Source organism: Aulostomus chinensis, chromosome 22 (genome assembly GCF_037954235.1).
Source record: "Aulostomus chinensis isolate RoL2024-O1b breed Wild chromosome 22, RoL_Achi_v1.0, whole genome shotgun sequence".
In the NCBI taxonomy this organism is placed as follows: Eukaryota; Metazoa; Chordata; class Actinopteri; order Syngnathiformes; family Aulostomidae; genus Aulostomus; species Aulostomus chinensis.
In genome coordinates this window covers 14,550,480-14,577,027 of record NC_141341.1, presented here as the reverse complement: position 1 = coordinate 14,577,027, position 26,548 = coordinate 14,550,480, and the positions used below count along the sequence as shown (strand labels likewise).

Genomic DNA, 26,548 nt, shown 5'->3' with positions numbered 1-26,548 from the left:
AACCTCGCAGGAAGAGTTATCTTCGCCTGAGTGTCTCGGTAACCGAAGCCTGGCTGTTAAGAGCTGCGAGTGTCAACATTGTGGGCAGATATGGAGCGTCGTCTGGCCAACATCCAGCCTCCGACTGCTCTTCGCTGACAGTGATAAGAAGCTTTGATTTGTGGGAATAACTTCTAAAGCATTTTTCCACGCTAAAACAGGTTGGATTTAAAGCACCGTCACTTATAGTTTGAAACAAATAAATGCAAGCAACAACAACAACAACAACAACAAAAAGTTCAGCGAAAACGTGAAGGAAAAAAAGAGTAAAGGCGAGTAGTTGAAGGCCTCTGGATTCAATCTTCTCCGTGTTTTTGAACCCAAAATAACCCCCCACTCGAGCCTCAGCGCCCCTGCTCGGGTCAGGGAAAAGTTCAGGTGCAGTGGCGAAAGGCGACGTGAAATCTCCTGCAGTCTTGTCGGGTGCCAAATAATCCCGGTGACAGCTTTACATCTGTAAAAATAGATCAAGAAAGATAAAACCAAATGTAAAAGACAAACCTTCAGGTGAACAATTCACTATGAGTCTCCTTCTAATAACTCGGGAGCCGCGCGTAAAAGTCAAAGCTTCTTTTCATCTCGTGTAGAAGGTGAATTAATAAGAGCAGGTCTTCTTCTCTTCCTGACTTTAAAACTTTACCGCTCAAGTTTGAGAAGACAAAGGCTGGTGTGGGAGTGGGATGCTGCTGTCTATGTCCGCCCCGAATGATTAATAGTTGTGGTGGGATTTTTCCACGCCCGCTGCTCGGTGTTGACTGAAAACAAGCACCAAACGGTGCCGAGAAAAGAACGGCTCTTCCGGCCAGCGCTTTTTTGGCATTATCTGGTGCTCCAGCAGCCAGATCTGTCCCACGGCGCGCGCATGGCACACTCTTTGGATGGGAAATTGTTTATTTTATGGTGGTCTTGGATTAGCAAACTACCCCCCCCCCCCCCACATACACACACATACACACTCCCGTTCTCTCTCTTTCTTTCCCAAAAGCTCCAAAAGTCTTGCTTGAAAACCTGTAATTTCTATCATCACTCAGCTGGACGTGTACTTAAGCGCATGTAGGTCGAATGAGGGGGTCCATGTACTGATCAGCGGGGTCGAGCAGCCACACTTGAGTTGCACTGTCCGCTCAGTGTTGACTGACACGCGCGCACCACCCCCCCCCCCTCCCGCCCCCACGTACAATCTCCTTAAGTAGGACAGGTACATGCGTGACGTTTTGTCTCTATTTAGCCAACAGCAGGCTACTACAATGAGCTGCAGGACTGAGGAGTGTGTGTGTGTGTGTGTGTGTGTGTGTGTGTGTGTGTGTGTGTGTGTGTGTGTGTGTGTGTGTGTCGGGGGGGGGGGCGACATTGAGTTTTCTGTACGGCAATCGGCGTCTGTGGCTGCGCCGGAGCAGAGGTTTACTGGAGAGATGAGTGATCATCGTGCCAGCCCTAAATGGAAGGGAAGCCCTCTTCATCTCACATAGTGAGAATTATCACACGGCAGCGTAAAAACACTCTTGTTGAAACACAGCGGCTCCGAGCTTCGGCTGCACTTGAAGCTGAGCATAAGGAGCCGGGGCAGGGTTAGCCTGGGAGCTCTTTCAGGGCGCTAACAGCCACCAAATATATGGCACTTAAAAACTGACAGAGCAATCTTGCACTCTGAATGGGCGACACGTGGAATCGCTGCTTCTCTGCGAGAGACCTGCTCCTCTGCCAGATACATTGCGGTGTCACATACCCCTCTTTTTCCCCCGCCAAACTGATCTGTTTCTCCTCAGGGGCAATGACTGCCTCCATTAATGATTCACTGGCTCAAATAAAAGGGATTTAAGTTGACGCTGCGTCACGTGAGCGGGACGCATAATGCTGCGCGATGTTATGGCACAGGGAAGACAACCGGAGCCCCGATCTGGCCATATGATGCTGATTATATGCAGGTTACCCCCTCTTTCCACGAGGGGACTCCGGGCTCTCTAGTTTGTTTTTACCGCGCGGGGAGAAAAAGAACCGAGAAGCAGACTAAAAGAGAAGCGATCCCGGTTTTGTGGATGTACTATTCTGCTGTCACGGACGGATATGTTTTTCCACGCGGACAGAGTCACAGCCCGAGCGTTGGGAGGATGGATTTTATTTTGAGGTATTTCCGTCGATTGTTCATTACTGTCGTGAGTTATTGCAGCGAGAGGCAGAGGTCAGTGAGAGGGTTTACGCAGGGCGAGGAAATACACAGGTAACAGAGGATCACCAGCACATGTCTCAGACCGGCTCGGGTGACTCCAGCAGAAATAGGCCAACATAATTTCATCAGCGTACTTGTGTGGAGATGTAAGGATTTATCAGAGCAACATCAGGACACTCTTCCACTGAACGCGCCGTGTTAAATATCATAATAAATCTACTGTTTGTTTCAGATCAAACTCACAATAAAACTGCAGTCATTCACGTTCCCTCCCCCCTGTTTTAACGAGTTCTTTCTTTAATGCGTTGTCGTGCGTACAAGCAGGCCCGCGCTGCCTTTTGTAAATAAAGTAGCTGTTTCAAAATCAAGCTTCCCAAGAAGAACCCAAACAAAGCGCGCGGCCGCTCCAACGAGCCGCCATTGCCCCATAAAAAGCAAACATCTCGTGTCTTTACGTGGGATTTTTATCATTATTATTATTATATACATATATTTTATTGCGTAAATGATACATCAAGACGAGCTCCATAAAAAGCAGGAGAGAGCGGAGGGGTTGTGTCGCTCCGCCAGGGAAACGAGGATATAATGGAAGACAGAGTGCCATCCAGGACCGCGCGGCCGCGCTGAGGTCACGGCGCTCCTGCTTGATTTATGGGCGCGGGGACTCTGGGAAGCTGGTGCGCCACAGCTAATGACTATTCGATCCGTTTGTGGAGAAAATGCTTACCGGCCAGCAGGGAAACAACAAACACGATATTTGCATAGACTCATTTGTATGTTATTGTGTTTTTATATATATATATTTACATATATATTTATATATTTTTACACGCAAACCCTCAGCGATACTCTGTGCTGGTTTGTTTGTTGCGAGAAAAAAAATGTTGTTTTTTTTTTAAATTTGAAATTCATCGATTCATTTTACGATTTCTAAGCACGAATATATTTTTGTTTTTTTTAATGTATAAATGCAACCCTCCTGTGTTTTTTTTCATTTGATTTGTTTGAAATTCCCCCCCCCCCCCAGAATAAAAAAGAAAAGATTAGCCTGCATTGTTTATTTCATCTTCATTTCTCTCGACGTGTTAATACTACAAACATTAGACGCGAGGCCTGCTACTGAATTCAAATATTGATCTATAATTATTCCAAAAACAAATACTTTTAGATTCCTCTACGTTTAGTGTAACACGTGAGCCACGATTATCTTCCCGGCGCCGCAAAAACGCAAGGCCCAAACTCCAAAACCCGTCTTATTTTTACGATTCTACCTCTGAAGTGATCGCTTCTCCACGAATATAAATCAAAGCAGTTTTCAGAACGCATCAAACGCCTGCATCATCACACCGAGTGAACGTATTTATCCTCATCCTCGTTGCAGAATCCCTGCCAGGTCTACTCCAAGCATCGCACGGACACCTTGAACCGCCCGGTGAGTCTATATCTCTTTATTGATTTGGGTTATGAATGCTTGATGGTGATATCCTTATTCCATTTCTAATAATAAGTAGCACGCACGCCCACTGAAGCCCTCACAGGGATAGAGGAACAGCCTCTGACTTGCACATTTCCGTGTAGCAGCTATACGAGCGGCTCGAGAGCAATAATTCCTTCTCCTCCACTTGTCTTTGTGGTGTAATTTGTCACTATAAAAGTGACGAGAGGAATCGCGGCTCTTGCAGCGGCGCCTTTCAAAAACTCCTCTCTCGCTGGATCAGAAGCTGCGTTTGCTGCGCTGAAGTTTCACGATTCTTCCTGCACGTTACTTCTTTTTTTTTTTAACGCCTCACCTCAGTGACATTTAACCTTTCTACCCGAGGCCAAATTAAAGAGAAGAACGAAATCAGCAGTTTAGCACAACACAAAGAAGTAAATAATTATACAACGTGAAAAGACCCTCACCCACTCAAAAAAAAAAAGCCGAGTTGGGAAAAAAAAAACCTCACACGTGAATTTACGTCCCACTCATCCTCCCACGCCGTTTTATCCTTTTAATTGTGTCACTGAATTTTGGCCAGAACGCAGCAAAGAGGATGCAGCAGCCTGGAGGAGCTGAGAGGACATAAATCTCTCTCTCTCTCTTCCTCTCTCTCTCTCTTTCCCTCTCTCCTTTTTTTTCCCTATTCCTGCAAAAGACAACATTACCACGCGGAGGGATTCCCCCTGCTGCCGGGTTTCTTCTCCCCGGCTCCTCGCTGCACGTCCTCCGCTTCGCCTTTTGGTGATGAAACTTCTGCTCATTTTTCACACCCATGCTCCTGCTGGGGATCTCTCTTGATGTGCATTGAACTCTGCTTTTGATGTGAAGCTGCTGCTGCGCCTTCTGATCGAACATATAATGATGTGATATTCACTCAAGCAGTCTGAATCAGAGAGCGCTGCGCCAAAAAAGGAAAAAAAAGAAGAAGAAAAACGATAGAGGCTCATGCAAAAGTGCGGATTAATGATTAATCCGCGGATAGAGGCCTTTTATGTCCCGTGGAGATGCAAAAGCAGCGTGCTCAGCTCTCCAGCATGTCCTCTACCAGGCTCCTAATTCCTCTAAATAATAACAAAAAAAAACATTGCAAACACTTTGGGGATGGACTTCCACGCTATTTGTGTTATTTGTTGTAGACACACCACCTCATTTGGTTGGGGGAGGAGAGGCAGCCACTTGATTTGAACTGGCTTTCCAAGGCGCTACTTCATTTGCATAATTTTTCTTGTCTATGGTGACGCTGTGGTTCGGGGCAGTTCACTGGTGTCTGCGTGGTACTGGTGAAGGATCACATAGTCCAGTTTAGCCTTGGCTGCCTCTAATGTTGCCATGAAGCCCTGGCCACTGCTCTGCAGCGTGACGATACCTTCAATCTCCAGGCCAGATAAGTCTTATCTCGCTGACCCGAGCGCTCACGCCTGCTTTCGTAATCTCGGTTTACCCATCCACGTCGAGTAGAGAAGACAAGGAGAGAAGGAAAGGGGTTTCTCTCGGCTCTTCCCTTTTCTGTTGTGGCTGCTAATGCCTGGCGTGAGACAGGGGCGCAGCCTGCTGCCTCCTCACTCAGCCCTGCCTTCAAACTTTTCTCTGGATTACTGTTTTGATCGATTTCGTCGCTGAATGAGAAGATATTGCTCGCTGCTCTGCATTGGTCGTCAGAGGAGAAGGTAAGCAGGCCAGAAATAGGCTCCCCTTGCTTGTAAATGGCGGAGTTTGTGTGTCGCGCGGTGATTTATCACCGTATGACTTAGATCTCGGTTCAGGAAGAGTTCACACACTCACACACACAGTCGGGTAGCCAGATTTCTCTAACGTGGAGCAGAGGGCTGCGCGCAGAGCCCAAGTCTGTCTTTTGTCTCTCTTTTTGCTGTCATTTAAGACTCTCGCAATGGCTCGATTCTGTTGTCTTTTCCAGGTCATCCTGAGCTGCAGATCCAGCCAAGACTCCTTCTTCCCTCTGCGCGTTCAATGCTTTTGCTCGGATTGTCTTTTACGCACGAATCCACTTGTCCCTGCATTTCTTCCTGTTTACTCTCTTAAGTTCGAGTACTGCCTGAGACTCAGCTAAAGCTAAACATAGAAGTGAAGCTTTTACTCTTTTGTGTTCTTTTTGTGGAATTACGATTCGAACCAGGTTCGCTCTGTAGCAAAAAGTACAAATCAGAAGGGCAGTCCAATAATTTATATTTAATTAATTTATCTTACATTCTCTCAAAATGACCTGCGGCTTTGACTGAGACAGTTTGACTACATTTTTTAAAACAAAAGAGCTGCGTGACATCAGACTAAATGAGCCGGCGGCTAAAAATGTTTATTAATATGAATTTATGTAAAGGCTTATTTTTAATATTTCGCACGTTCATTCTTATTTTACAAGTTTATTCACGCTATCATTTGTGATTATTTTTATTGATATTATTCAATAATAATAATCATTGAAATGCCATTAGTGATGTCAGATAATGAAATATCTTTTCCTACATGACCTGTGGAACCTTTATGGTTTATCGTTTCCCCCGGTACTGCCTGAACATCCCCATGGTTACCTGAGTGATGAATGCTTCAGCAGCAGCTCTAGCTGTTCATCCCGGGTCTGTCTGCACCTGGGTACCGGGCTCGCCTTCTCAGCGGTCCTCTCCCTCCCCCCCTCATACATCACACCGTCGGGCCGCCGGCCATGCAGACAGCACGGACAGCAGCCATTATTATGGGCCTGCAAGGGAAAAGTTCACACCGCGTGGTCGTGAAGATGCACGGATGCCTGCCCGGTTTTTCAGGTTTCCCTCGTGGCTCTCCCATTTCTCTTACAGCATGCAAATAAAGGAAAGAGGCCAGAATGCGGTTGTTTATGGTTCGCGCCAGGTGGTGGTGGTGGTGGTGGTGGGGATCTGAGGTCTATTCTGCTGCTGGAGGAAGTTTTTTTCCTTAAAAAAAAAAAAAACTAAACCAAAAAAAAAAGTATTTAAAGGTCACGCGGAATATGTTCGCCTGCTGCAGGAGAAACGCGATCTGCAGCTGACAGCTCTGCTGGTAGAATAACACTGTAACAGAAATGTGATTTTCCAGTGCGGTAATAAGCTATCTACTACTGTAACTCCATATTCAGCTTCGCGGTTAATACGCCCAGAGGCTCGGGATGTCATGCAGGTTCTTGTTAGGGCTCAAAAACTGATCTGTGAAATGCCTTTGAAGAGCTTTTTTTTGTTTTAATGTAGTTTGGCACAGATGGTAATACAAGGTTAGTGCGTGCCTTTGTGGCCCGTGTAAGCCAGAAGGTAAACGGTAATAGTGTGCGGGACTGCTGGCCCTAGCTCGCCTATAGTCTCCAGTGTCAGCCCTGTATTGAAAAGTAAGATGGATCGCCACCATTTCTTCTCCTCACAGTGCTTCTTGTAACCCTAGGTTCACCCGAGGAGGCCATTGGCGGAGAGGCGTCACGTGACCACGGGGTGCCAATGTTATTCTACAAGGGTGTCAAGACCCTGTCAGTTTCTGAAATAAATATTGGGAAACGGCGAGATGCAAAAGGCAACCTACTACGACAGCTCCGCAATTTACAGTGGCTACCCATATCAAAGCGCAAATGGCTTCAGTTATGATGCCAATCAGGTCCAATATCCCCGGGCCTCTCATGTGGAAAGTGAGTACCATCGACCTGCCTGCTCCCTGCAGTCTCCTGACGGCTCCGTGGCTCTGCAGAAGCCGGGGGAGATGGCGGAAAACTGCGACAGCACCACAGCCATTCAGGCGGCGCAGTCTACGGTTCATCCCGAAAGCAATCAGCCACAGTTACCGGTGTCAGGCCCTCCCCCTCCCTCACAGTCCCCCGGTGCTATCAGCCAAAACACGAGCAACGACTCCAACCAGCCCAGCGCCAAGAACGGATCCCCGACCTCCTCTGCTCGCAGCAAACAGATCTTCCCCTGGATGAAGGAAACCCGCCAGAACACCAAGCAGAAACCCACCAGTAGCTCCAGCTCAGGTACCTGAACGCGCCATCACCAGAAACTTACATTTTGAGGGAACTAAGCGGGTGGGTGGTACGGTAAAGGGGGGTGCGTGAGGAGGGAGGGGTGTCAAACCACAACAGGATAATACTCCCCAAGAAGGCCATAATTCTCACAGCTCATGTTCACTTTCTCTGCCTGTCACATGGGTGTAAATTTTACAGGATATATATATATATATATATATATATATATATATATATATATATATATATATATATATATATATATATATATATATATATATATATATATATCCGTCCAAGCTCCTCTGGAAGTATGCAGCCTCAGAGGTGTAAGCAAACACCTCCACCCAGGCTTTGACTTTATATTCTGTATTTCAATGACATAAAACAGAGAGCTGGATATAATATGATGCTCCACCATTTGTTGTGCCCCCCGGTTGACCCCTCCTACTGTAAACACACATGTCCCCTGATCACATAATGTTCCCAGAGAGACAACAAACAAACACAGTTGTTTCACGTCGAGCTGGTGTTTTGATTGGAGGGGAACTTGGTGGGTGGGTGTGTGGGTCGGGTGTGTGTGTGTGGGGGGGGGGGGGGGTGGGGGGGGGTTCTTCTCATGACTCCTGATGATAAAGTTAGTCACAGAAAGTAATTTCAGAAAATTAGAACGATAAGTAAGATTCCATGCGTAGGAACTCTAAATCATCATGAAGAGCCTTACAGAGGAGAATGATTCAGGTGTGATAGAACGAACTGGGTGATCGGTGTGTGTGTGTGTGTGTGTGGGGGGGGGTATGCACAGAACTAATCTATGAATTTCTGCTAGAAGTGATTGACCTGATTAAAAGAACACTCATCCTGTTCCTCTGGTTTAATTCCCTTTCATCTCCACGCTAACCGCACGGGGCAGGTTATGTCACGCTGCATTCCTTTTGCTCCAGGTTTTGTCTGATAGCTTTAGTGAAATTTCCTGCGTGTTGGCCGCCTGCCACAGCGGTAAGTAGAGTACCACCTTGCTATTCTACAGCCAAGAAAGGGGACAGTTATCAGCGAGCTGCTGCTGCTGCTGCTGCGCGCGCGCGCGCACACACACACACACACACACACACACACACACACACACACACACACACACACACACACACACACCCTGAGGAATACATAATGCTCGTGTTTGCATTACGCCTGCTACTGTATGACTACGGGGGGAGATGAGGGTCAAATGTCTTAGTAGGAAGTAGAAGCCGGTCTACGTGCCTCCATATCAGATATTGACCTGCTCTTCTACATTTTTTTTTTTTTTTTGCTTTGCGGTCAGTACGCACAGAGGCGCTTTGTCCTCACATTGATTGTTAATTGTCTCATACAGCTCTGGTGATAACCCTCGCGGCTTTGTAGTGGAGTGCAGATTTATCAAACTGCTGAGATGTTTGCACCACATACACGAGGATTTAAATAGAGCAGGATATATTTATCCAAACTGCTCTCCCACGTTCGTCCGGTTGGCGGAGAGTTGTGTGTTTTCTACTTTCACTCCTCTGCTTCTGTGGCTCCCCTGTGTGTAATGAATAACTGATTGACATCCTCTTCTTCCTCCTTGACAGTGGAGAGTTGCCCCGGAGACAAGAGTCCTCCAGGGTCGGCAGCATCGAAGAGGGCCCGGACAGCTTACACCAGCGCCCAGCTAGTGGAGCTGGAGAAGGAGTTCCACTTTAACCGGTACCTCTGCAGACCCCGGAGGGTGGAGATGGCCAACCTGCTCAACCTCACAGAGAGACAGATCAAAATTTGGTTCCAGAATCGCAGAATGAAATACAAGAAGGATCAAAAAGGCGTCGGGATGATGCCTTCCCCTGGCGGACAGTCCCCTCGGAGTCCAGTGGGTCCTTCCTCCGGGGGAGGGGGAGGCGGAGGATACCTCAGCTCTATGCATTCACTTGTAAACAGTGTACCTTATGACTCCCAGTCGCCTACGTCTTACAATAAACCTCATCAAAACGCGTACGGTATGGCCACGTCATACCCGCCTGCTCTGAACAGCTCGCTCACCAACTGCCCGCCCTCCCCAGAAGAGGTATCCCGGGACCGACTCGGCCACGCCCGAGTATGACGCGCATCCTCTCCAAGGAAACGGCAACTACGGGACGCACATGCAGGGCAGCCCCGTTTATGTTGGCGGAGGCTACATCGAATCAATGCCCAATTCTGGGGCCTCCGTTTTCGGTCTGACCCACCTTCCGCACCCGCCGTCCGCAAATATGGACTACAATGGAGCAATCACAATGGGCAACAGTCAGCACCACGGAGTGTGTGATCCCACACCGACGTACACAGACCTAACACCGCACTACTCTCAGGGAAGAATCCAGGAAGCGCCCAAACTGACGCATCTGTAGCGCCGCAGCGCAGCCCGGATCACTCCGCCCATTGTCTTACCCACCTCCAGACACATCACTGCTTTGTTTCTGCGCCTCCTCACAGCTTCCACCTTCTCTCTTTCGGCTTTTGTTTATGTTCTCTATAGTTTGATGTGTGAAGTAGCGTAGGATAAATAATCACGACTTGCTTGAATTTCTCTCTATTTGCTCGTGTCATTGTCTCACAAGGACCTTTATCTAGGAGGAAGGGGGGGCGCAGTATATGCATAGGCCTATTTAATCTATTTTTAAATCCTTTTTTAAAAAAAAAACAAAACTCAAACAGGGTATTATGAACATATGTTATTAATGTGAATTTGTCCGTCTTTATTTATCCGCAGTTGAAGAATTGTGTTTTTTTGCATTTTGTTGCACTTGTAAAAGAGCCACGAGTTGGGATAATAGGAGAGGAAAAGATTTTCAAAACAAGGGTCAGCTAGAACACCTCCCTTGCTTGTGTTGTTCTATTGGACTTCTAATGTTATTTATTTTGTTCGGTGTAAAAAAAAATAGTCCCTTTAGTATTATTTGGACCCCCCCCCCCCCCCACACACACACACACATACACACATACACACACACTCCAACCCACCCCGCTATATTTATGTGAGGAGAAGGTTGGTGGATCTTTAGCGGCCCTTTCCAGCCCAGACTTGTAATCTGCAAGCAGCGGCAGCAGCAGCAGCAGTGCTGCCTGTTTCCATTTGTCTTCTTCGAGGAGGTGTTTTATTTTCTCAGCGAATGTAAAATCAATCACTCATGCAATAAGGGTGGAAAGAAGGACACACGTTCGCAGTTTCTTCATTGAAGAAAGAGGAAACTGACATCATTTTTTCTCTCTCACTCTCTCCCTCTCTCTCTCACGATGTCATACATTCCATGCTGCTCCAGTTCGAAGAAATAAATAAAATAATTGAAATATAATTCCAAGCATATCCTCCGTTTTAATTATTACATTTCACATGATGGCAAATTAAAATACAAGATTTAGAAAAAAAATACATCAAAAATAAATGTTGATATTTTTCTGTTACATTGATGTTGTTAAAGATAAAATGTATCTACCCCCCCCAAAAAAAGAATACGCAGTTTAATGTTATATTACTTTGAAAACAAAAAAAGTAAAACAATCCGCCATAATTAATTTTCGATAGCCAAACAGGAAGCAGCCGCAGATAAAGTCAGATATTAAATAAAAGCTGCATCAGTTCTTTCTCCTTCTCCTTGATGAGATGTGAAGAAAACGCTCCGGTGGTCTTCTCCCCTCCTCTCATCCGCGTGGGCACATCCATAATAATAAAAATGTCACCCCGGACCCTTCTGGAGATTCTGCAAGAGGACAACAAGCTAAATGAGAAATCGTTTGAAAAATAATCCCCTGATATATTCAGCCAGTCAAATGTGGTCAGGGAGGATACAGGCCGCGCTGCTCTCATCACGGGGCTTATTTGTCTCATTATTCCTCACGTTTGCAGATGTTTGCGGGGTAAATGCCTCGGTTATGATGACGGCTGAGAAACGGAATTAACACTAATGTTGAAACTGAGGGCTGCGGAGGAAATGTGACACGTTTACACACATTTTTATTTTGCATTTACTGTAATTGCAAATCATAAAAAAACGAATTAAAATGCACAGTATTTTTGCGCTATTTGTTTTCCAAAAAAAAAAAAAAATTTGAAAAACTCACGTTCCTATATTTCCGTATTTCTGAATATTGTAGCACCTCTTCGTGCATCTGTGGAATTCTTTGTTCTCGAGTTTTCTATCAAAAATTGTTTTTTTTTTAGTCTAAATTTGATTGATATAACAGGGCATGAACATTACAAGCCCTGACATATGGTTAGCAGGGAAAACCTAGAACAATTGAACCGTGGTGTGTCAGAGCAAAAAAAAAAAAAAAAAAAAAAAAAAAAAGCTGATGCAGTGAGTATTTCTGCATCCAACACTCACGCGCGCACACGCTTACAAAACAATAGACTGATTCTGACTCATACCCATCGGTAGCACACGCATTGATGTACATCTATATATATTTTTAACCAGCAGATTTGTATTTGTGTCGTTTCCATCCGTGGGAAAGTGCTGGAAAGTGTGTAGGTTCCTTCAATGCCGCCCACACCTCTTCTTACTCACAAAGCCTGTGCGTAATTCCAAAAGAACAAAAAAATAAATAAAAATAAAAAAGGATGAGAAGACGAAACAGACATCCAACTCTTCCCTAACAGCTCCATGAAGAAGTCCCCCAAAATTAAAAATCCTATCAGTTTAAATCCCATTTACAATGAAAGCAAGATGAAAGCCAGGTAGGGATGCTGCTTCGCTCTACTCACCGCTGGCGCATTACTGCCTCCTCCAAAAAGGAAATGGTCGCCTGGTGTCTACTTGGATTCTTATTTATCTCTTAAAAACCATCCCTCCAGCGACAGCTCGGCTACAACTACCGAGTAGAAAATGATTCTAATGTGAGTGGCCCAGTGTTTCTCGACGCTTCCTGGCTGCATTTGATCCGGGGGAGAGTTAGAAGCCTTAAATGTGTTGTGAGGGCACCGAGCTGTCAGACCTTTTGGCGAGTAAGATTGATCGCGCACAGGCTTCCAGGACTCTTTGTTTGGTATATAAGCAACAAACTGAGAGAGAGGCCTACCACTTCTCTTCTTCCCCTCTCTTACTCACCAGAAAACCATATTTTCTTTTGAATGAAAATACAACATGACGAAAAAAACATCCCAAATGTGGCTTTTGCAAGTTATTCTGAGTGGATTATAAAAACCCAATCACCGCGGGGGGGGGGGGGGGGGGGGGGGGACGAGACACGCAGCAGTAACATTTCCATACACATAATAACATCACAAATGGATTCACAGTAAAGAAAAAAAAGGTCGATTGTAACCATGATTGCTTCATTGCAATGTCAGCTGGAATTGATTCTGGAAAATATAGTAGGAGCTCGTGCCTCCCAGTATACCCAGGTTTCAGCCTTGTGGCTTCCCAATCCAACATGAACATGAAACCAGTCTAAATATTGGGCCAATACTGGAGAGAAGGTGGTTTTTGGTTATCGAAAAAAAAAATAATACAACCACTTGCAGTCACAAAAGAAAGAGAGCGTGTGTGAACGTGGTCTAGCATGACCTCCCTCTAAGATGTAAATAAACACACATGAAGGCTGTGATTGTTGTGGAGCTGATGTACCTGTAAATATTAGCCTACTGCTATGGTCTGAATATGTCATATCCGTCACATATGGCAACTTTCTCTCTGAATTTAGTGGACACGGATCTAGTTGGTGGTCCTTAGGTCTCAATATCAGTTTTTGGGTATGTTTTTTTTTCTTTCAACTATATGAATAGGCACTGGTGTGATGGTGGTGTGTGTGTGTGTGTGTGTGTGTGTGTGTGTGTGTGTGTGTGTGTGTGTGTGTGTGTGTGTGTGTGTGTGTGCGTGCGCTCTGAGTGGGGGCGTTCTCGACTGACATCCTCAAACAATACGAGAAAGAGGAGTGCACGAATCCGCGCGCCCTAGGCTGGGCTCCTTCCCTGTACTAGTGAGCGTCAGCCATTCTTAAAAACACACATTTTGTAGCTTAGTGGAGCGGACTGGAAGGTGCGAGAGGAAGCTAAACTGAACGGACAAAGATGTAAATAAAAACAGTCGTTCCCCCAGCTGAGCGAGGCGTTCTTCCGCAGAGTTTTTGGATCAATCAGGCAGACAGTGGCTTCTTTTGATTAAACCCCAAATTGTCATTGGGCAGAGGTAATCATGTGACAGGCAATTCGGTCCAATTTCAACCTTGTCTCCATGAATTCAATAGTTTAATAGTAGCTCGGTCCCCATACGGCCGTAATCAGTGAAATAGAAAAAAACACCACCAGGAGATTTTTTTTAATGATTTTTTTCCTTCCTCGTCTTCAGTGAGCCGCAACATTTATAAAAATACGCGTGCAAACTTTCCTCGGCTCTCAGGGAGCGGAGATGAATTACGAATTCGAGCGAGAGAGCGGTTTTATCAATAGTCAGCCGTCGCTTGCTGAGTGCCTGACATCTTTCCCCCCTGTCGCTGATTCATTTCAAAGTTCATCAATCAAGAGCTCGACGCTTTCACGCCCGACACTGATTCCTCCTCCCTTTGAGCAGACCATCCCCAGCCTGAATCCAGGCAGCCATCCGCGGCACGGCCGGCCCAGGCACAGCCCAGACGGATGCAGCCCGCTGCCTACCGCCTCTTTACCACCGGAGTACCCCTGGATGCGGGAGAAGAAAGCCTCCAAGAGGAATCACCTGCCGACCTCCACCGCTACCACCACCATCTCCAATGGCCCTGTGTGCTTCTCCCCAAAAGGTGCGTGATTTCTAAAAAAAACTATCTGTTGCTAAACTGCAGCTCAGTCACATACAGGCCTTTGAGGGGGAGAAAAAGAAGAAGAGGAGGAAGTGTTTATTTTGGACAGATTTATTGATATTGCTGTGATTGTGTCAGAGGGAGGGAAAAAAGTTAGTGTAAAGTTTGTTGATGTGAGATGATTTATTCGCCTCGCCGTAGCAGAGTTTGATGTGTGACAGTAATGAAGAGTGATGGAGTGCCGTTGCCGAGGAGGGCAGCTGGAGCATTCATTAGCGTCCCACACCAGCCTGGACCTCGCTGCTTTATTCCGTTTGCATCACGCTGGACGTGATTTTAAGTGTAAAACAATCTCCCGAGTATCTTCCCGCAATCATGGTTGTACTGATAGAGGCTCTGCAGCCTGTGAGTCTGAGTCGCTGCAGCTCCAGCGGCCATTTTGCTGCAGCCTCTCTCTGGTGGTTTGTGATGGCCATTAGAATCACGGGCAGCGGGGTTATGTAACTGTTATGTGTCGGTTTTTAATCCCACGCTACCGGTGCTTATTTTGCAGGCTCGCCTGAGATTGTGGAGAGCGGAGGGGTAGGAGGCGGCTCCCGGCGACTGAGGACAGCTTACACCAACACCCAGCTGCTGGAGCTGGAGAAGGAGTTCCACTTCAACAAGTATCTGTGCCGGCCGAGGAGAGTGGAAATAGCGGCCCTGCTGGACCTGACCGAGAGGCAGGTGAAAGTCTGGTTCCAGAACCGGCGCATGAAGCACAAGCGCCAGACCCAAAGTAAGGAGAACCACAACGGGGATGGGAAAGGGCCCGGCGGCGAGGACGGCGTCCCCAGCGAGGATGAGGACGAGGGCCCCCCGTATGAGCGGAGCGGGGCCCTGCTGGAGAGAGATACCTGCTCCTTTCACAATAAATCTCTGAGCTCCACACAGCAGCTCCACAATAGCGAGTCTCTGAGCTTTGCTGCTGCGCCGCTGAACAGCAATGACAAAAATCTGAAACATTTTCCCAACCCGTCACCCACTGTTCCGGGCTGTATGTCAACAATGGGCCCCGGCTCGGCATCTGGCCCGGACAATGGCGACAGTCCTCCGGCCCTGGATGTTTCTATACACGATTTCCAACCTTTCTCCTCGGATTCCTGCCTACAGCTCTCCGATGCAGCCTCGCCGAGCTTGTCAGAGTCCCTAGACAGCCCCGTGGACATCTCTACGGACAGTTTCTATTTTTTCTCGGAGTCTCTAACTACAATCGACCTGCAGCATCTGAACTATTAACCGAAATCAATCATTTCTTTCTTTCTTTCTTTCTTTTTTTCTTCCCGGGACAATTAATGTCAGGCTACGATGGTATTAACTCTGATGTTATTTGTATATTCGGCACATTTATTCTGTTGATATCTGACTTTAATTCAAGGTAAGGGTGACAACATTAAATCACGGTAGCTTCTACTTTTAAGTGGCTTGTAATTACCATAACAAAAATGATCTCTTGGAATGGAAATTATGAGTGAATGTGAATAATTATACAATATTAGGCCTATGGAATTTGGTCATTTTTATTTTTGTATAGCTTCCAATGTCTTGGATATTTTTGTTAGAATACAATTAACTTGCTACAATCTTTTTTTCTGGTGTTTGGAGTCTTTTTCTTATTGGATTTATAGATAGGATATAAATATATTTTGGCGTAAGTAATTAATGTAGAAAATGTGTACAAATAATGTAATAGGACGAAGAAGAGACGTTATGCAAATTAGCCAACAGGTTGGCAAAGGAATTTAAATCAAGAACGCACACACAGGCTTCAATTTTCACTTGTGTTAGCGTTTAAATTCTACATAATTCCGATTTTATATGTAAAAAAAAGTTTTAAAGCATATGAAGTCCCTTTTATGTTTTAAATTTTACTGATAGATCTAAAAAATAATCTCATCATATCATATAAATGTTTGACAAAAGCTTGTTTTGCTGCTGTTTAACCTCCAAAAAGTTCGCACCAGTTTTTGCTCCCTGTTGAAACATTTACGAGTTTTTTTTTTATTTATTTTTTCTTTCTCTCACGCATTCAAACTTGTGGCGTGAAAGCCAAGAGACGCACGGATCTTAGCCCTCCAGAGCTCTCCACATTGTCCGCATGTTGCAGGCAAACACCCGAGCCATGTTTGCCTCCAGGAGCTCATAAATCACTCCGTGGCATGAATGAGACGGACATTAAGGAGACCAATTGTGGCTTAATGTTCACAAATACAACCCCACTTACATTTTCATACCGCACTCCCCGTTTTTGAAGCTAAAAAAAGGGGGCTGAGTCTCTGCGTGCGCTCGGCCATAATTCATTTTTATAGCTTGTTTAAACACGGATCTGCTGGCTCGGCCGACAGCGGCGGCAGTAGCAGCTTGCTCGGGTTAGGAGACAGTAGACTTCCCCTGGTGGGAACACAACCCAAATGATCAGAGAGAGATGATCATTATGCAATAATACTTTCAAGCTAGTTGGTTTTGCGGCAGTATTATTGGAGTAGCGGCGATGGTTCCACTATGGAGAGGTTATGAATGGTTATTGCACTTGAGTTGACTTATGGGAGCCAGTTATTAGCTCCTGCACAGTTGGACTCAATAACAGCTTTGTGTGCACAAACAACCACCGGTTGCGACGTCGGCCTGCAGGGATCAATTCACATTTTCATCAACACACGCGAGATTCTCCAAGAGCCTAGCGGCGGTTTATCGAGTGATCTGAAAGCCATAAGCAGCATTGACTAACATTAACCTGCTGGGCAACCAGAGTGTGTGTGCGTGAGTGTGTTTAAGGAGGGGGTTGAGGGTTAAGAAAAAAAGAAGGGGAGGGTGAATGAGGGGAGGGGTGGGGGGATTCTCCTTCTCTCCAGCGCCCGGTGACTGACCACAGGGCCAGTGTAACCAAATCATTCCGAGACAGCGCGCCTTTTCTGCGCACATGTGTTCACACAAAGAGCCGAGAGAGCTCCAATAAGAGCCGGGGAAAGCTCCACGGGCAGGCGGGCAGGCAGGCAGAACCACTGCGCCCACACACTCGCTCTGCAGCAAAGGCAGCTGGGAAGAAGAGAGGAGGGGTGGGGTGCGTTCACCGCTGCGCTGCACAAGAAGTTTGAGTCACTCCTCTTTTCATTTGATTATTTTAAAACCTTGAAGCAGGTTTGACACTGCAAAAGGACAGAATTTGCTCGTATGTTTTGACAACACTTCCCATTTAGCACCTCAGTAAAACCATTATCACCCCCCCCCCCCCCCCCATATCTTACGCGCTTTGCTTGCTGCTTTGGTACAAAATATCTACTGCAAACAAACCAGAAAACATAAAAAAAGCAAAAAGTCATCGGGGTTCTATGGGAAACCTGTCATAAGCAAAATAATCAAACGTCATGGAACTGAACTAACACATCTCCAACAAGCTCATTTATCCGAGTGATTCTGTCTTAAATGGGTGTTCAAGATTGACTGACATCGGTTTGTATCTCCCGCTGATTCGACACACACCTCTTCAGTTTGTGTATCCACATCTCGAGATACACCGAAACGATCTGATTATGGACAATCTGTCAATTTGAGGATTTTAATCATGTTCTTCATGTATTGTGTTGGACCCTGTATGACCTGCGGGGGCGCTCAACCCTCCATCTGATTCTCTCTCCCTCCCTCCCTCCCTCCCTCTCCTCTTCTGTCTTTTCCTTCCTCGGTGAGAGGTTGGCCGTGCAACACTCTCCCACGCACATTCCCCTGCGCAGCCTTTCCGTGGCCATTAATTTCTCCAACAGCTTTATTTGATGAACTTAACAGGATAATGAGCCCACCACAGCACCTCCGGCTACACTGACGCATTAAAGCTCCGCACATTATCACATCATTTGATCACTACACATGCATAATGAATACATTATATGGGAGGGAAACCAGGGGAGATAGCAAGACCTCGTGACCCTAGGAGAGAAACAATTAATATCACATCATCTTAATATGTTGTCATTACATCACCTGCTAACTCCCAGCAAAACATGGCTAATGCGACTTTAATAAGAAAACAAACTCGTAAAAGTAGATTTTCTATACGTGCTTGACCTTTTCGCTCACCCTGGGACAATATTTGCCGAGTAAATCCCTGTCAGTGTTGAAGAGCAACGGAATGGGACACACACGCATACACACACACACACACACACACACACACACACACACACACACACACACACAATTGTACGTATAGCTTTGAGAGGACATTGACAAAATGCATTTCCTCAATGCCAAACATTGAAACTAAACCGAACCAGAACCAGAATAGAACCAAATTCTAGCATCGGCACTAAAACCAAGTCTTGACCTTCAAACCATCCAAAATGTCCTCATTATGTAGCATGTATACGCAAGTAAACACACACACACACATACACACACACCCCACTGATGAACATGCTGCAGAAACGCCCCCCCCCCCCCCCCACCACACACACACACACACATACACAAACACGCGTACACACACAACTCAACCCCTCCTACCAAAAATACTGTACCGGGAGGAGGTCAGAGTGCGAGGTCGTCCTCATGAAGGGGTTAAGGGGCGTAATGTAAATCTGTCCCCCGGACTGGAGAGCACACAGCAGGGGATAGAAGCCGCCGCGCTGCCGCTCCCTGCTCCCGGTGCGACCCCGGAGCTGTCCGCCGCCGTCTGCCTCGCAGCTCATTGTTTGCTCGGCCAATACATTAGCGGCGACGCGCGTCACCTTGATCGACGAGCGCCTGGAATTTAAATAGCCACTCAAACACCAATCTGTCACCGGTCGAGGGGATAAGGACAAGTAGCTCACTGGCTGACCCGGGCCCACGTGACAACACCCTGTTCATTGATATCGGCCCGTGCACCCCCCTCCTCCTCTGATTAGGACAGAGTATAGGTAAAGGTTGGCACGGTCACTCGGGGTAAGAGGGGAGAAACGAAGAGATCAGAGGTTGTGTATCGCGGCCGCTCACTCGGTCCCCGGTACAACGATGCTACAATGAGCAGCTTCTTAGACTACTCGGTGATGAGCGGGGAAGGGGGCTCCTGCTCGGTCAGAGCTTTCCACGCGGACCACGGGATTACAACTTTCCAGTCCTGCGCGGTGACTGTCAACAACTGCGGGGCGGATGAGCGCTTCATGGCCAGCAGGGCTTCCCCAGACGGCATCCAGCCGGGGTCATACCAGTCTAATACCAGCTCCCTGGGGCTGGCCTATGGGGCCCACCCGGCCTGTAGCTCCAGCTATGGACCCCAAACTTTCTGTGCGTCTTATAACCATTACGCACTCAACCAGGAAGTAGACTCCCCGGCGGGATTCCCTCAGTGCGGCCCACTGATGTACACGGGTAACATTTCCTCCTCCATGGTGTCTCAACATCGCCAGGGCTACAGTGCCGCCCCCCTGAGCCAGCTGCAGTACGCTCACCCTGCCTATGGAGGTGGGCATGAGCACACAACCCCCTTTCCTGGGTGTTCCAACCCACTGTCACCGCTGCACGCTGCTCACCTGGAGGGATGCTGCTCCCCCCTGTCTGAAGGCGCCTCCTCCGCACAGACCTTCGACTGGATGAAAGTCAAGAGAAACCCACCAAAAACAGGTGGGTGCCAAATGATGTGATGGAGGACGGAGACTGTTGACGTCTGTAAATGTGTGATAGATAGACAGATAGATAGATAGATAGATAGATAGATAGATAGATAGATAGATAGATAGATAGATAGATAGATAGATAGATAGATAGATAGATAGATAGATAGATAGATAGATAGATAGATAGATAGATAGATCAAGAGTAACTAATTTGTCTGTCTGCAGGGCGGTCCGGGGAGTACGGCTACGGGAGTCAGCCCAACACTGTTCGGACCAATTTCACCACCAAGCAGCTGACCGAGTTGGAGAAGGAGTTCCACTTCAACAAGTACCTGACCCGGGCCAGGCGCGTGGAGATCGCAGCCGCACTGCAGCTGAATGAGACTCAGGTGAAAATCTGGTTCCAGAACCGGAGGATGAAGCAAAAGAAGAGGGAGAAAGAAGGGCTGCTTCCGTCCAAAACGCCATCCTCTGACTCCGGAGAGAGCACTCAAGATAAAATGGACGATGCAGCATCGGAGAAGTCTCTCTCGGCCCCCTCTACACCCTCGCCTTCATCCTCCACGGGGTCTTCCACGGGTGCTGACCCCTACTCCTCTAATTAGGAATAAACTGCCTCCTTACGTGGGTCACATGCGGCCTGTATTAACCAAAGCTCATGTGTATCAAAGTTAATGTGGATAAGAGTTAATGCACTATTTGGGACTAAATACGGACCGTTTAAGATTTGTTTTATGCTGTGTTGCGTTCAGATCTACACCAGCTCATTCCGTCTTCATTTCTCTTTATTTTTTTTAAAATTAAGGCGCCACGAATTTAATGGCGCAGGAGATAAACAACACCTTCCTCCTACCTGCCCCTGACTCCTGCTGCCCCTGAATGTGCACCTCACAGAGCTGCACACACACACACACACACACACACACACACACACACACACACACACACACACACACAAACAAACAAACAAATACCTCAAAAATGTGCCAAAGTCGTGCGTCATGGCCAAGGTTGCGCCAGTTAGGGCATCACACAATCAACGAGATGACCTCGTTTGTGCTTTGTTATTGCTGTGTTTCAGGCCTGTGTGTCGCCACTGTCTGGATGTGTGTCGTGTGTCAGGTTTTGCATGATGCTTTCATGTATTACTGGCAGGACGCTGAGTTTTATCAGTTGAGGGAACCTGTCATGTTGCAGGCTTTTATCTGTTATATATAAATATATATTTAATCAAACTCAAACCAAAATGTTCGTCCAAAGAGACGTTTACGGGTCAATCATGTGTATTAAAGTGCGTTTACCTCTAAAAGTTCTCACACGTGTCACTGCTGTTTTTGTGCGAAATCTGAACTCCGGTTTTACGCGCCGCAGGATCTCAGAATGCATGTAGCCGTGCGCGCTCCCGTCCCTCGGGTAAAGAGAGCGCGGACGTCAGCCTCACTGGTGATGACAACCTTATCGAGCTCTCGGCTCAATGAAGGAACCAAAAAAAACCCCAACTTTATTGATTAAACCATCGAGGTTATGCTATCGGCACGGATGGTCCCGTCTGCTCCCGGGGTTACATGCGAGTGTCATCATTCGCATCTGATGAGGGGGAAAACTTGCAGAGCTGCAACTCCTGTCTACACTCCTCCCGTTATCAAAAATCTTGAATTCCAACTAAGTCCAAAAAACCCAGTGTTATTAAACGATACCTTAAATATATAGTTCTTAAATTTACAAGGGTGAAGTTTTGCTCAGATTTACCTGAAGGGAGTTCCAGTCCGGGTTCTCGTTTTCAGATTATAAAAGCTGCTTCCTGGCGGTTTAGCTGTTTTAATTCCTGGTGTGCAGGATGCGAGTCCATCGTTCCATAAAAGGGCAAAAACCGCTTAAAGAAGCATGATTAATGAGCGTCGTTCACCTCCACCTGGATCCACCTGCAGGAGCGGCTCCGTGGAGCTGTGGAGACCTGCTGAGGCTGCACAGGAGGAGGACAGGACACATTTTTACAGCCAACCCTTCTTTTATTCTTCCAGTTTCATTTGTTAATTCGTTAGTATTGTATCGTGTTGTTTTTTTTTTGGGGGGGGGGGTGGTATTTTTAAATATAAAAGACAGACGATGTTTAATATGAAACACGTTACAAGGTCAGTAATCCCAGACGCCCTCATTTTCCTCATGAGAGACTTGTTTCGGGGTAAATACCTCCTGTTACTTCGGGGCCTGCTGGAAACGTCGGGACATTAATGCATGTAATCGGTTTTATTTATGAAAGACCGAAAAAAAAGGTTCAAAGAATCTTTATTTGCTAAATGTGGGATAATTGAACGAATTATTTCTAGTCCGAAATATTATGATAATTGTTAGGAATATTTTTTTTTAAATGTAACCATAAAAGAAGCTATTTATGTTTGCACTGGATTCGTAATTTAGAAAACACGGTAAAATTCTTAAAATGTGACAGGTCCGACACTTTATGTGTCACCTTAAATCGATCAGAAACACGGCAGAAAGTTTGAATTGCTATTTTTGAAATGTTATGTACTTTAAAAGTCATATTAATCAAAGTAAATATTTAATTGCGATTTATTGTTTCTTGACGAAGGTCATTTCAGCTGATGATGTAATTTCTAAAGAGTTTGGATCAATGGCGTGTATGAAAAATGTCTTATTTATGTGTGAAACTATTTTAAAGTCAGGCCTCACGCTGACGACTCTAAACCTCCATTGTATTTTGACTCTCGACAATCCTATTCTTCTATTTTGGCTGCAATTATTTCACTGTATGGGGACATTTTTGCTGCTGATTCCAACTTAATTCATTTGTCATTTTTATGATCAAAAACGTGATTAAAGGTGAAATCAGTGTAAATTTTCTGAAATTAAAATTAATTGATTTAATGAAAAGAAGAATCGCGAAGCAGCAAGGCGAAGAAAGACTCATACACCCTATTAACTTGTGTGTGTGTGTGTGTGTGAGTGTGAGTTGTTCTTAGAAATGTGAGTACAGTTAAAGGCATCTGCGTTCCTGGAGACCAAAGCAAACACAGTTTTTTTTTTGGGGGGGGGGGGGGGGGGGGGGCTCCTCCGGGCCCAGTAGGAACCATACTGAGCGAATTAGAAACGCAGCTGATCGTCAGAAGAAAGGCGGGGGTCAAGCTTCGGTCACACTTGGAGTTTGTTGTCACAGCACACACACACACACACACACACACACACACACACACACACACACACACACACACACACACACACAAGCCTAAACAACAGTTTACAGACCACACTGGGCAAACAAGCAGGTCACAGTCGAGCTCCGACGGCCGGTTTGACCAAAACACAGCAGATCGATGCTAAACGCTAAAAAAAAATGACCTCAGCCTGGTTAAACTGGTCTGTGTGGTTCGGGGCCCGCGCGTGATGGTTCCCATTAGGGTCCTCAGATAAACTGGTGGACGATGACAGACGAACTTTTGAAGCTTTAGAGCAGTAATAGATGGTTAAAGCCAGACTCCAGGAGGTGAGGCAGGAGTTAGATGGAAAAGTCTTTTAGGCGTCACTAAAACCTTGTGACCACCCGATGTTTCAAAGAAAAAGGAATTTCTTGAAGTTGATTGGAAAAAGGAGATTCCCGACTAAGCTTTTATCGCAATGTGAAAGGTTTTTTAGGCTCTTTGACCGTTATTATCACCATTATTTCATTTCAAATGTCATAAACGAGTAAAATATTTCAAAATAAAAGTGGGAGCCATTAAAAAAAGCTTAACATGTCTGAAACTTAATTTTATCATTTAATGATGCTCTATACTCCTAGTCAAATCAACATGCGGAACATGTACACAAGACTTGAGTTAAAAACAGCTAAGATTTATGTGACAGTATTCAAAATACTGCAGTAAAATAAGGACTGTATTCACATTATTTATTGGAGAATTTTTAACATTTCCACTTGGAAATGGAAAATTTAAAAAAGCTGCATTATTATAGCTTAATTTTAAAAATTGGATTTTTTTTTTTACATATTCTTAAATTTTGTTCAACTGTATCTTTGCTCAGTGGTTCAGTAAAGATTTGGAAGCTTTTAAAACCTAATTTGTCTCAGAATTCTTATTTTTATTATCTGTGACCTATTATACGATTAAATAACATCAAATTCATGTATATCCTGCATATTGTGGTGGATACAAGAACAATTTTCCCTTCTGAAACCATCTTGTTCCAAACCTTCCTCAGTGAGAAAAAACTGTCTGCCTGCGAGATGAAGAGACTGAGAAAACCCTGCAACTCCTTGACAATTTATGTTCTTCTTAAGGTGGAATTAAAGGAGCTCATCATACTTTGACTTCATCCAGGGAGAGAATACTGTGAAGGAAGCAAGAGTCATGGTTCTACATACCTGCAGGTATGCATCCCAGAAAACACACACACACACACACACACACACACACACACACACACACACACACACACACACACACATTTTCTCAGGCGCTTCTGTGTATGTAATGTATGTGTAACTTTAAAGGACACAGGGGAAGAGTATTAAGTAGGGAAAAAAAGCGTTTACGGAGAGAATTTCAGAGGTAAGTAATACTCGTTGGGCTCTGTCATCTATTGATCAAAGCTTTAGTGGATAAGCCTCATTTCTCCATTGTACTGGAGGACTCCTGTGTGTGTTATGAAAATGAACGGAGCAGAGATCTGAACACAATAGTCAGCGTGTCTTCAGGGGCTCTGCTGTAACTTATATCCCTTTCATACAAGACAACAATCCCACAACATCTGTCTTTTGTCTTCAGAGGGAGAGGGTGCAATCGCTATGTATTCCCGGGTCAGATGACTCTGCTGTAGTCGTGGGGATTTATTCTCTATTGCTCCAATCAGCAGTGATGGAAACATGACACCTGAGTGAACATACTCATTTTCATCCCTTTGTTTAGACTTTACCTGCAAACAAGCAGTTAACACCTGTGACCTGCCCATCCAGGAGCAACATGGCTGCTTAGCATGGCACAGTCATGCTAATGATGGATGCTAACCAGCAGCTAGCAAGTGACCTGAAGCTTAAAGACTGAGCATAGTCACAAAATAAGTTTAAGACACATAGTTACCGACTGAAACATGTAACAGAGAGAGAGAGAGAGAGAGAGGGAGAAAGAGAGAGAGAGAGAGGGAGGGAGAAAGAGAGAGAGAGAGAGGGAGGGAGAAAGAGAGAGAGAGGCATGATGTCTGCAGCCTGCTCTTCTTGCTTTTCTGCTTAATTTGTTGCATCAAATGTAACACACAAGAAGTTGGAAAGGAAAGAAATTGCTTGTTTCTTTTTAACCTTTAACTAATTTTAGAGTCTCCTGCACTGATCCAGCTGGGAATTTACATTTTCTCTCTTCAAAGTCAATATTCAATGAGTCATCCATATTACTTGACACACACACACACACACACACACACACACACACACACACACACACACGTGCGCGCGCACACACACACACACATACACACGCGCGCAAACACACACACACACATACACACGCACGCAAACACACACACACACACATACACACGCGCGCAAACACACACACACATACACACGCGCGCAAACACACACACACATACACACGCGCGCAAACACACACACACACACGTGCGCGCACGCTTTCACAGAGCAAAAGTCACGAGTGTGAGACATTCAGTTTGTGTTGTCAGACAAACCGTCTCTCAGTAAAGTGCTGGAAACCCAGAGCGACAGAGGGGCCGACAGACAGAAGTCACTCATCAGGGTAGTCGAGGTATTGGCACATCTGCACTCAATGACCACTCCCCTGTTGTGATTGGCAGCTAAAATGAATTCCTCCATCGACAGATGTGCGTCTCCATGTGCCGATAAAGGGACCGAGCCTATAGAGGGATTGACAGTATGATGGAGGAAGAGAAAGAGGGGAAGGTGAGCAGAGATGACATCATGTGGTCAGTGTTTTTTTATCCTGATCTTGGTGATGGTCGCTGGGATATGAGAGAGTGAAACAACTAATTGTTTTGTGGATTTTAGAATAGAAAAGACAGAGGTAATACGATACGGTCCGCAGCTACACAACTCACCTCAGAGAGTTCTTTATGCTCCGTTTTCTGCGTGAAGCAGTCCTACTCGGCCCAACGGCGTCACACAAAGAGAAGTGAAAAGAAGAGCCGTTGTATTATCAGGTCTGAGGCCCAGAAGAGGAGAGAGAGGATGGGGAGCAGGGTAGTGGTCTAGAGACAGAGGTCCATCCATCACACATGTCCTGACCTCAGCTTGACCCCCGCATGGCAGCCAATGAGGCGCCCTCACTCCCCAAAGAAAGCCCCTCACCACACACAGACACTCACATACACTTATCTCCCCACACATGCACATAGAAGAGATCGGGTGACACTGAGTGGAGTCTGGATACACTTTGTGTTGGCCATCGTCGCTTCCCAGAATTCTTTGTTTTTTACATGACTAATGTGAGTACCAACACCTGACAGACAGGCTGCTC

At 45.9% G+C, this 26,548-nt stretch overlaps 3 protein-coding genes and 1 long non-coding RNA gene across 5 annotated transcripts; all 4 read left to right on the top strand.

Annotated features, from left to right (window-relative positions):
* Positions 1-4,780: 4,780 nt before the first annotated feature.
* hoxa3a (homeobox A3a) lies at positions 4,781-12,861 on the top strand. Its single transcript, XM_086193815.1, is given in 4 exon segments — positions 4,781-5,353; positions 7,089-7,668; positions 9,267-9,727; positions 9,729-12,861. Coding segments are annotated over 3 exon segments (1,254 nt in total). The 5' UTR covers positions 4,781-5,353; positions 7,089-7,205; the 3' UTR covers positions 10,059-12,861.
* Positions 12,862-12,885: 24 nt separating this feature from the next.
* On the top strand, positions 12,886-16,043 carry LOC147240943 (homeobox protein Hox-A2a). Of its 2 annotated transcripts, XM_086193817.1 has the most exons (3): positions 12,886-13,719; positions 14,217-14,421; positions 14,975-16,043. In XM_086193817.1, the coding sequence occupies exons 2-3, from the start codon at positions 14,328-14,330 to the stop codon at positions 15,697-15,699; spliced, it is 819 nt and encodes a 272-aa protein (XP_086049943.1). In that variant the 5' UTR covers positions 12,886-13,719; positions 14,217-14,327; the 3' UTR covers positions 15,700-16,043. The 2 variants fall into 2 exon arrangements, with proteins under 2 accessions (XP_086049943.1, XP_086049942.1); XM_086193816.1 differs by having other exon boundaries at positions 12,886-14,421.
* Positions 16,044-19,454: 3,411 nt separating this feature from the next.
* On the top strand, positions 19,455-20,747 carry hoxa1a (homeobox A1a). Its single transcript, XM_086192763.1, has 2 exons — positions 19,455-20,055; positions 20,274-20,747. The coding sequence occupies exons 1-2, from the start codon at positions 19,455-19,457 to the stop codon at positions 20,651-20,653; spliced, it is 981 nt and encodes a 326-aa protein (XP_086048889.1). The 3' UTR covers positions 20,654-20,747.
* A 1,271-nt stretch (positions 20,748-22,018) lies between these two features.
* On the top strand, positions 22,019-25,787 carry LOC147240941 (uncharacterized). Its single transcript, XR_015111385.1, has 3 exons — positions 22,019-22,180; positions 24,343-24,432; positions 25,737-25,787. It is a non-coding gene; the product is annotated as an uncharacterized LOC147240941 (long non-coding RNA).
* The last annotated feature ends 761 nt before the right edge of the window (positions 25,788-26,548 follow it).

What these genes read in the sequence shown, in the direction of transcription:
- LOC147240943 (XM_086193816.1), top strand. Translation starts at nt 14,055, where the DNA reads ATGAATTACGAATTCGAGCGAGAGAGCGGTTTTATCAATAGTCAGCCG. An exon ending in TGTGTGCTTCTCCCCAAAAG is followed by an intron (nt 14,422 to 14,974) that starts GTGCGTGATTTC and finishes CTTATTTTGCAG; the next exon opens with GCTCGCCTGAGATTGTGGAG.
- hoxa1a (XM_086192763.1), top strand. Translation starts at nt 19,455, where the DNA reads ATGAGCAGCTTCTTAGACTACTCGGTGATGAGCGGGGAAGGGGGCTCC. An exon ending in GAGAAACCCACCAAAAACAG is followed by an intron (nt 20,056 to 20,273) that starts GTGGGTGCCAAA and finishes GTCTGTCTGCAG; the next exon opens with GGCGGTCCGGGGAGTACGGC.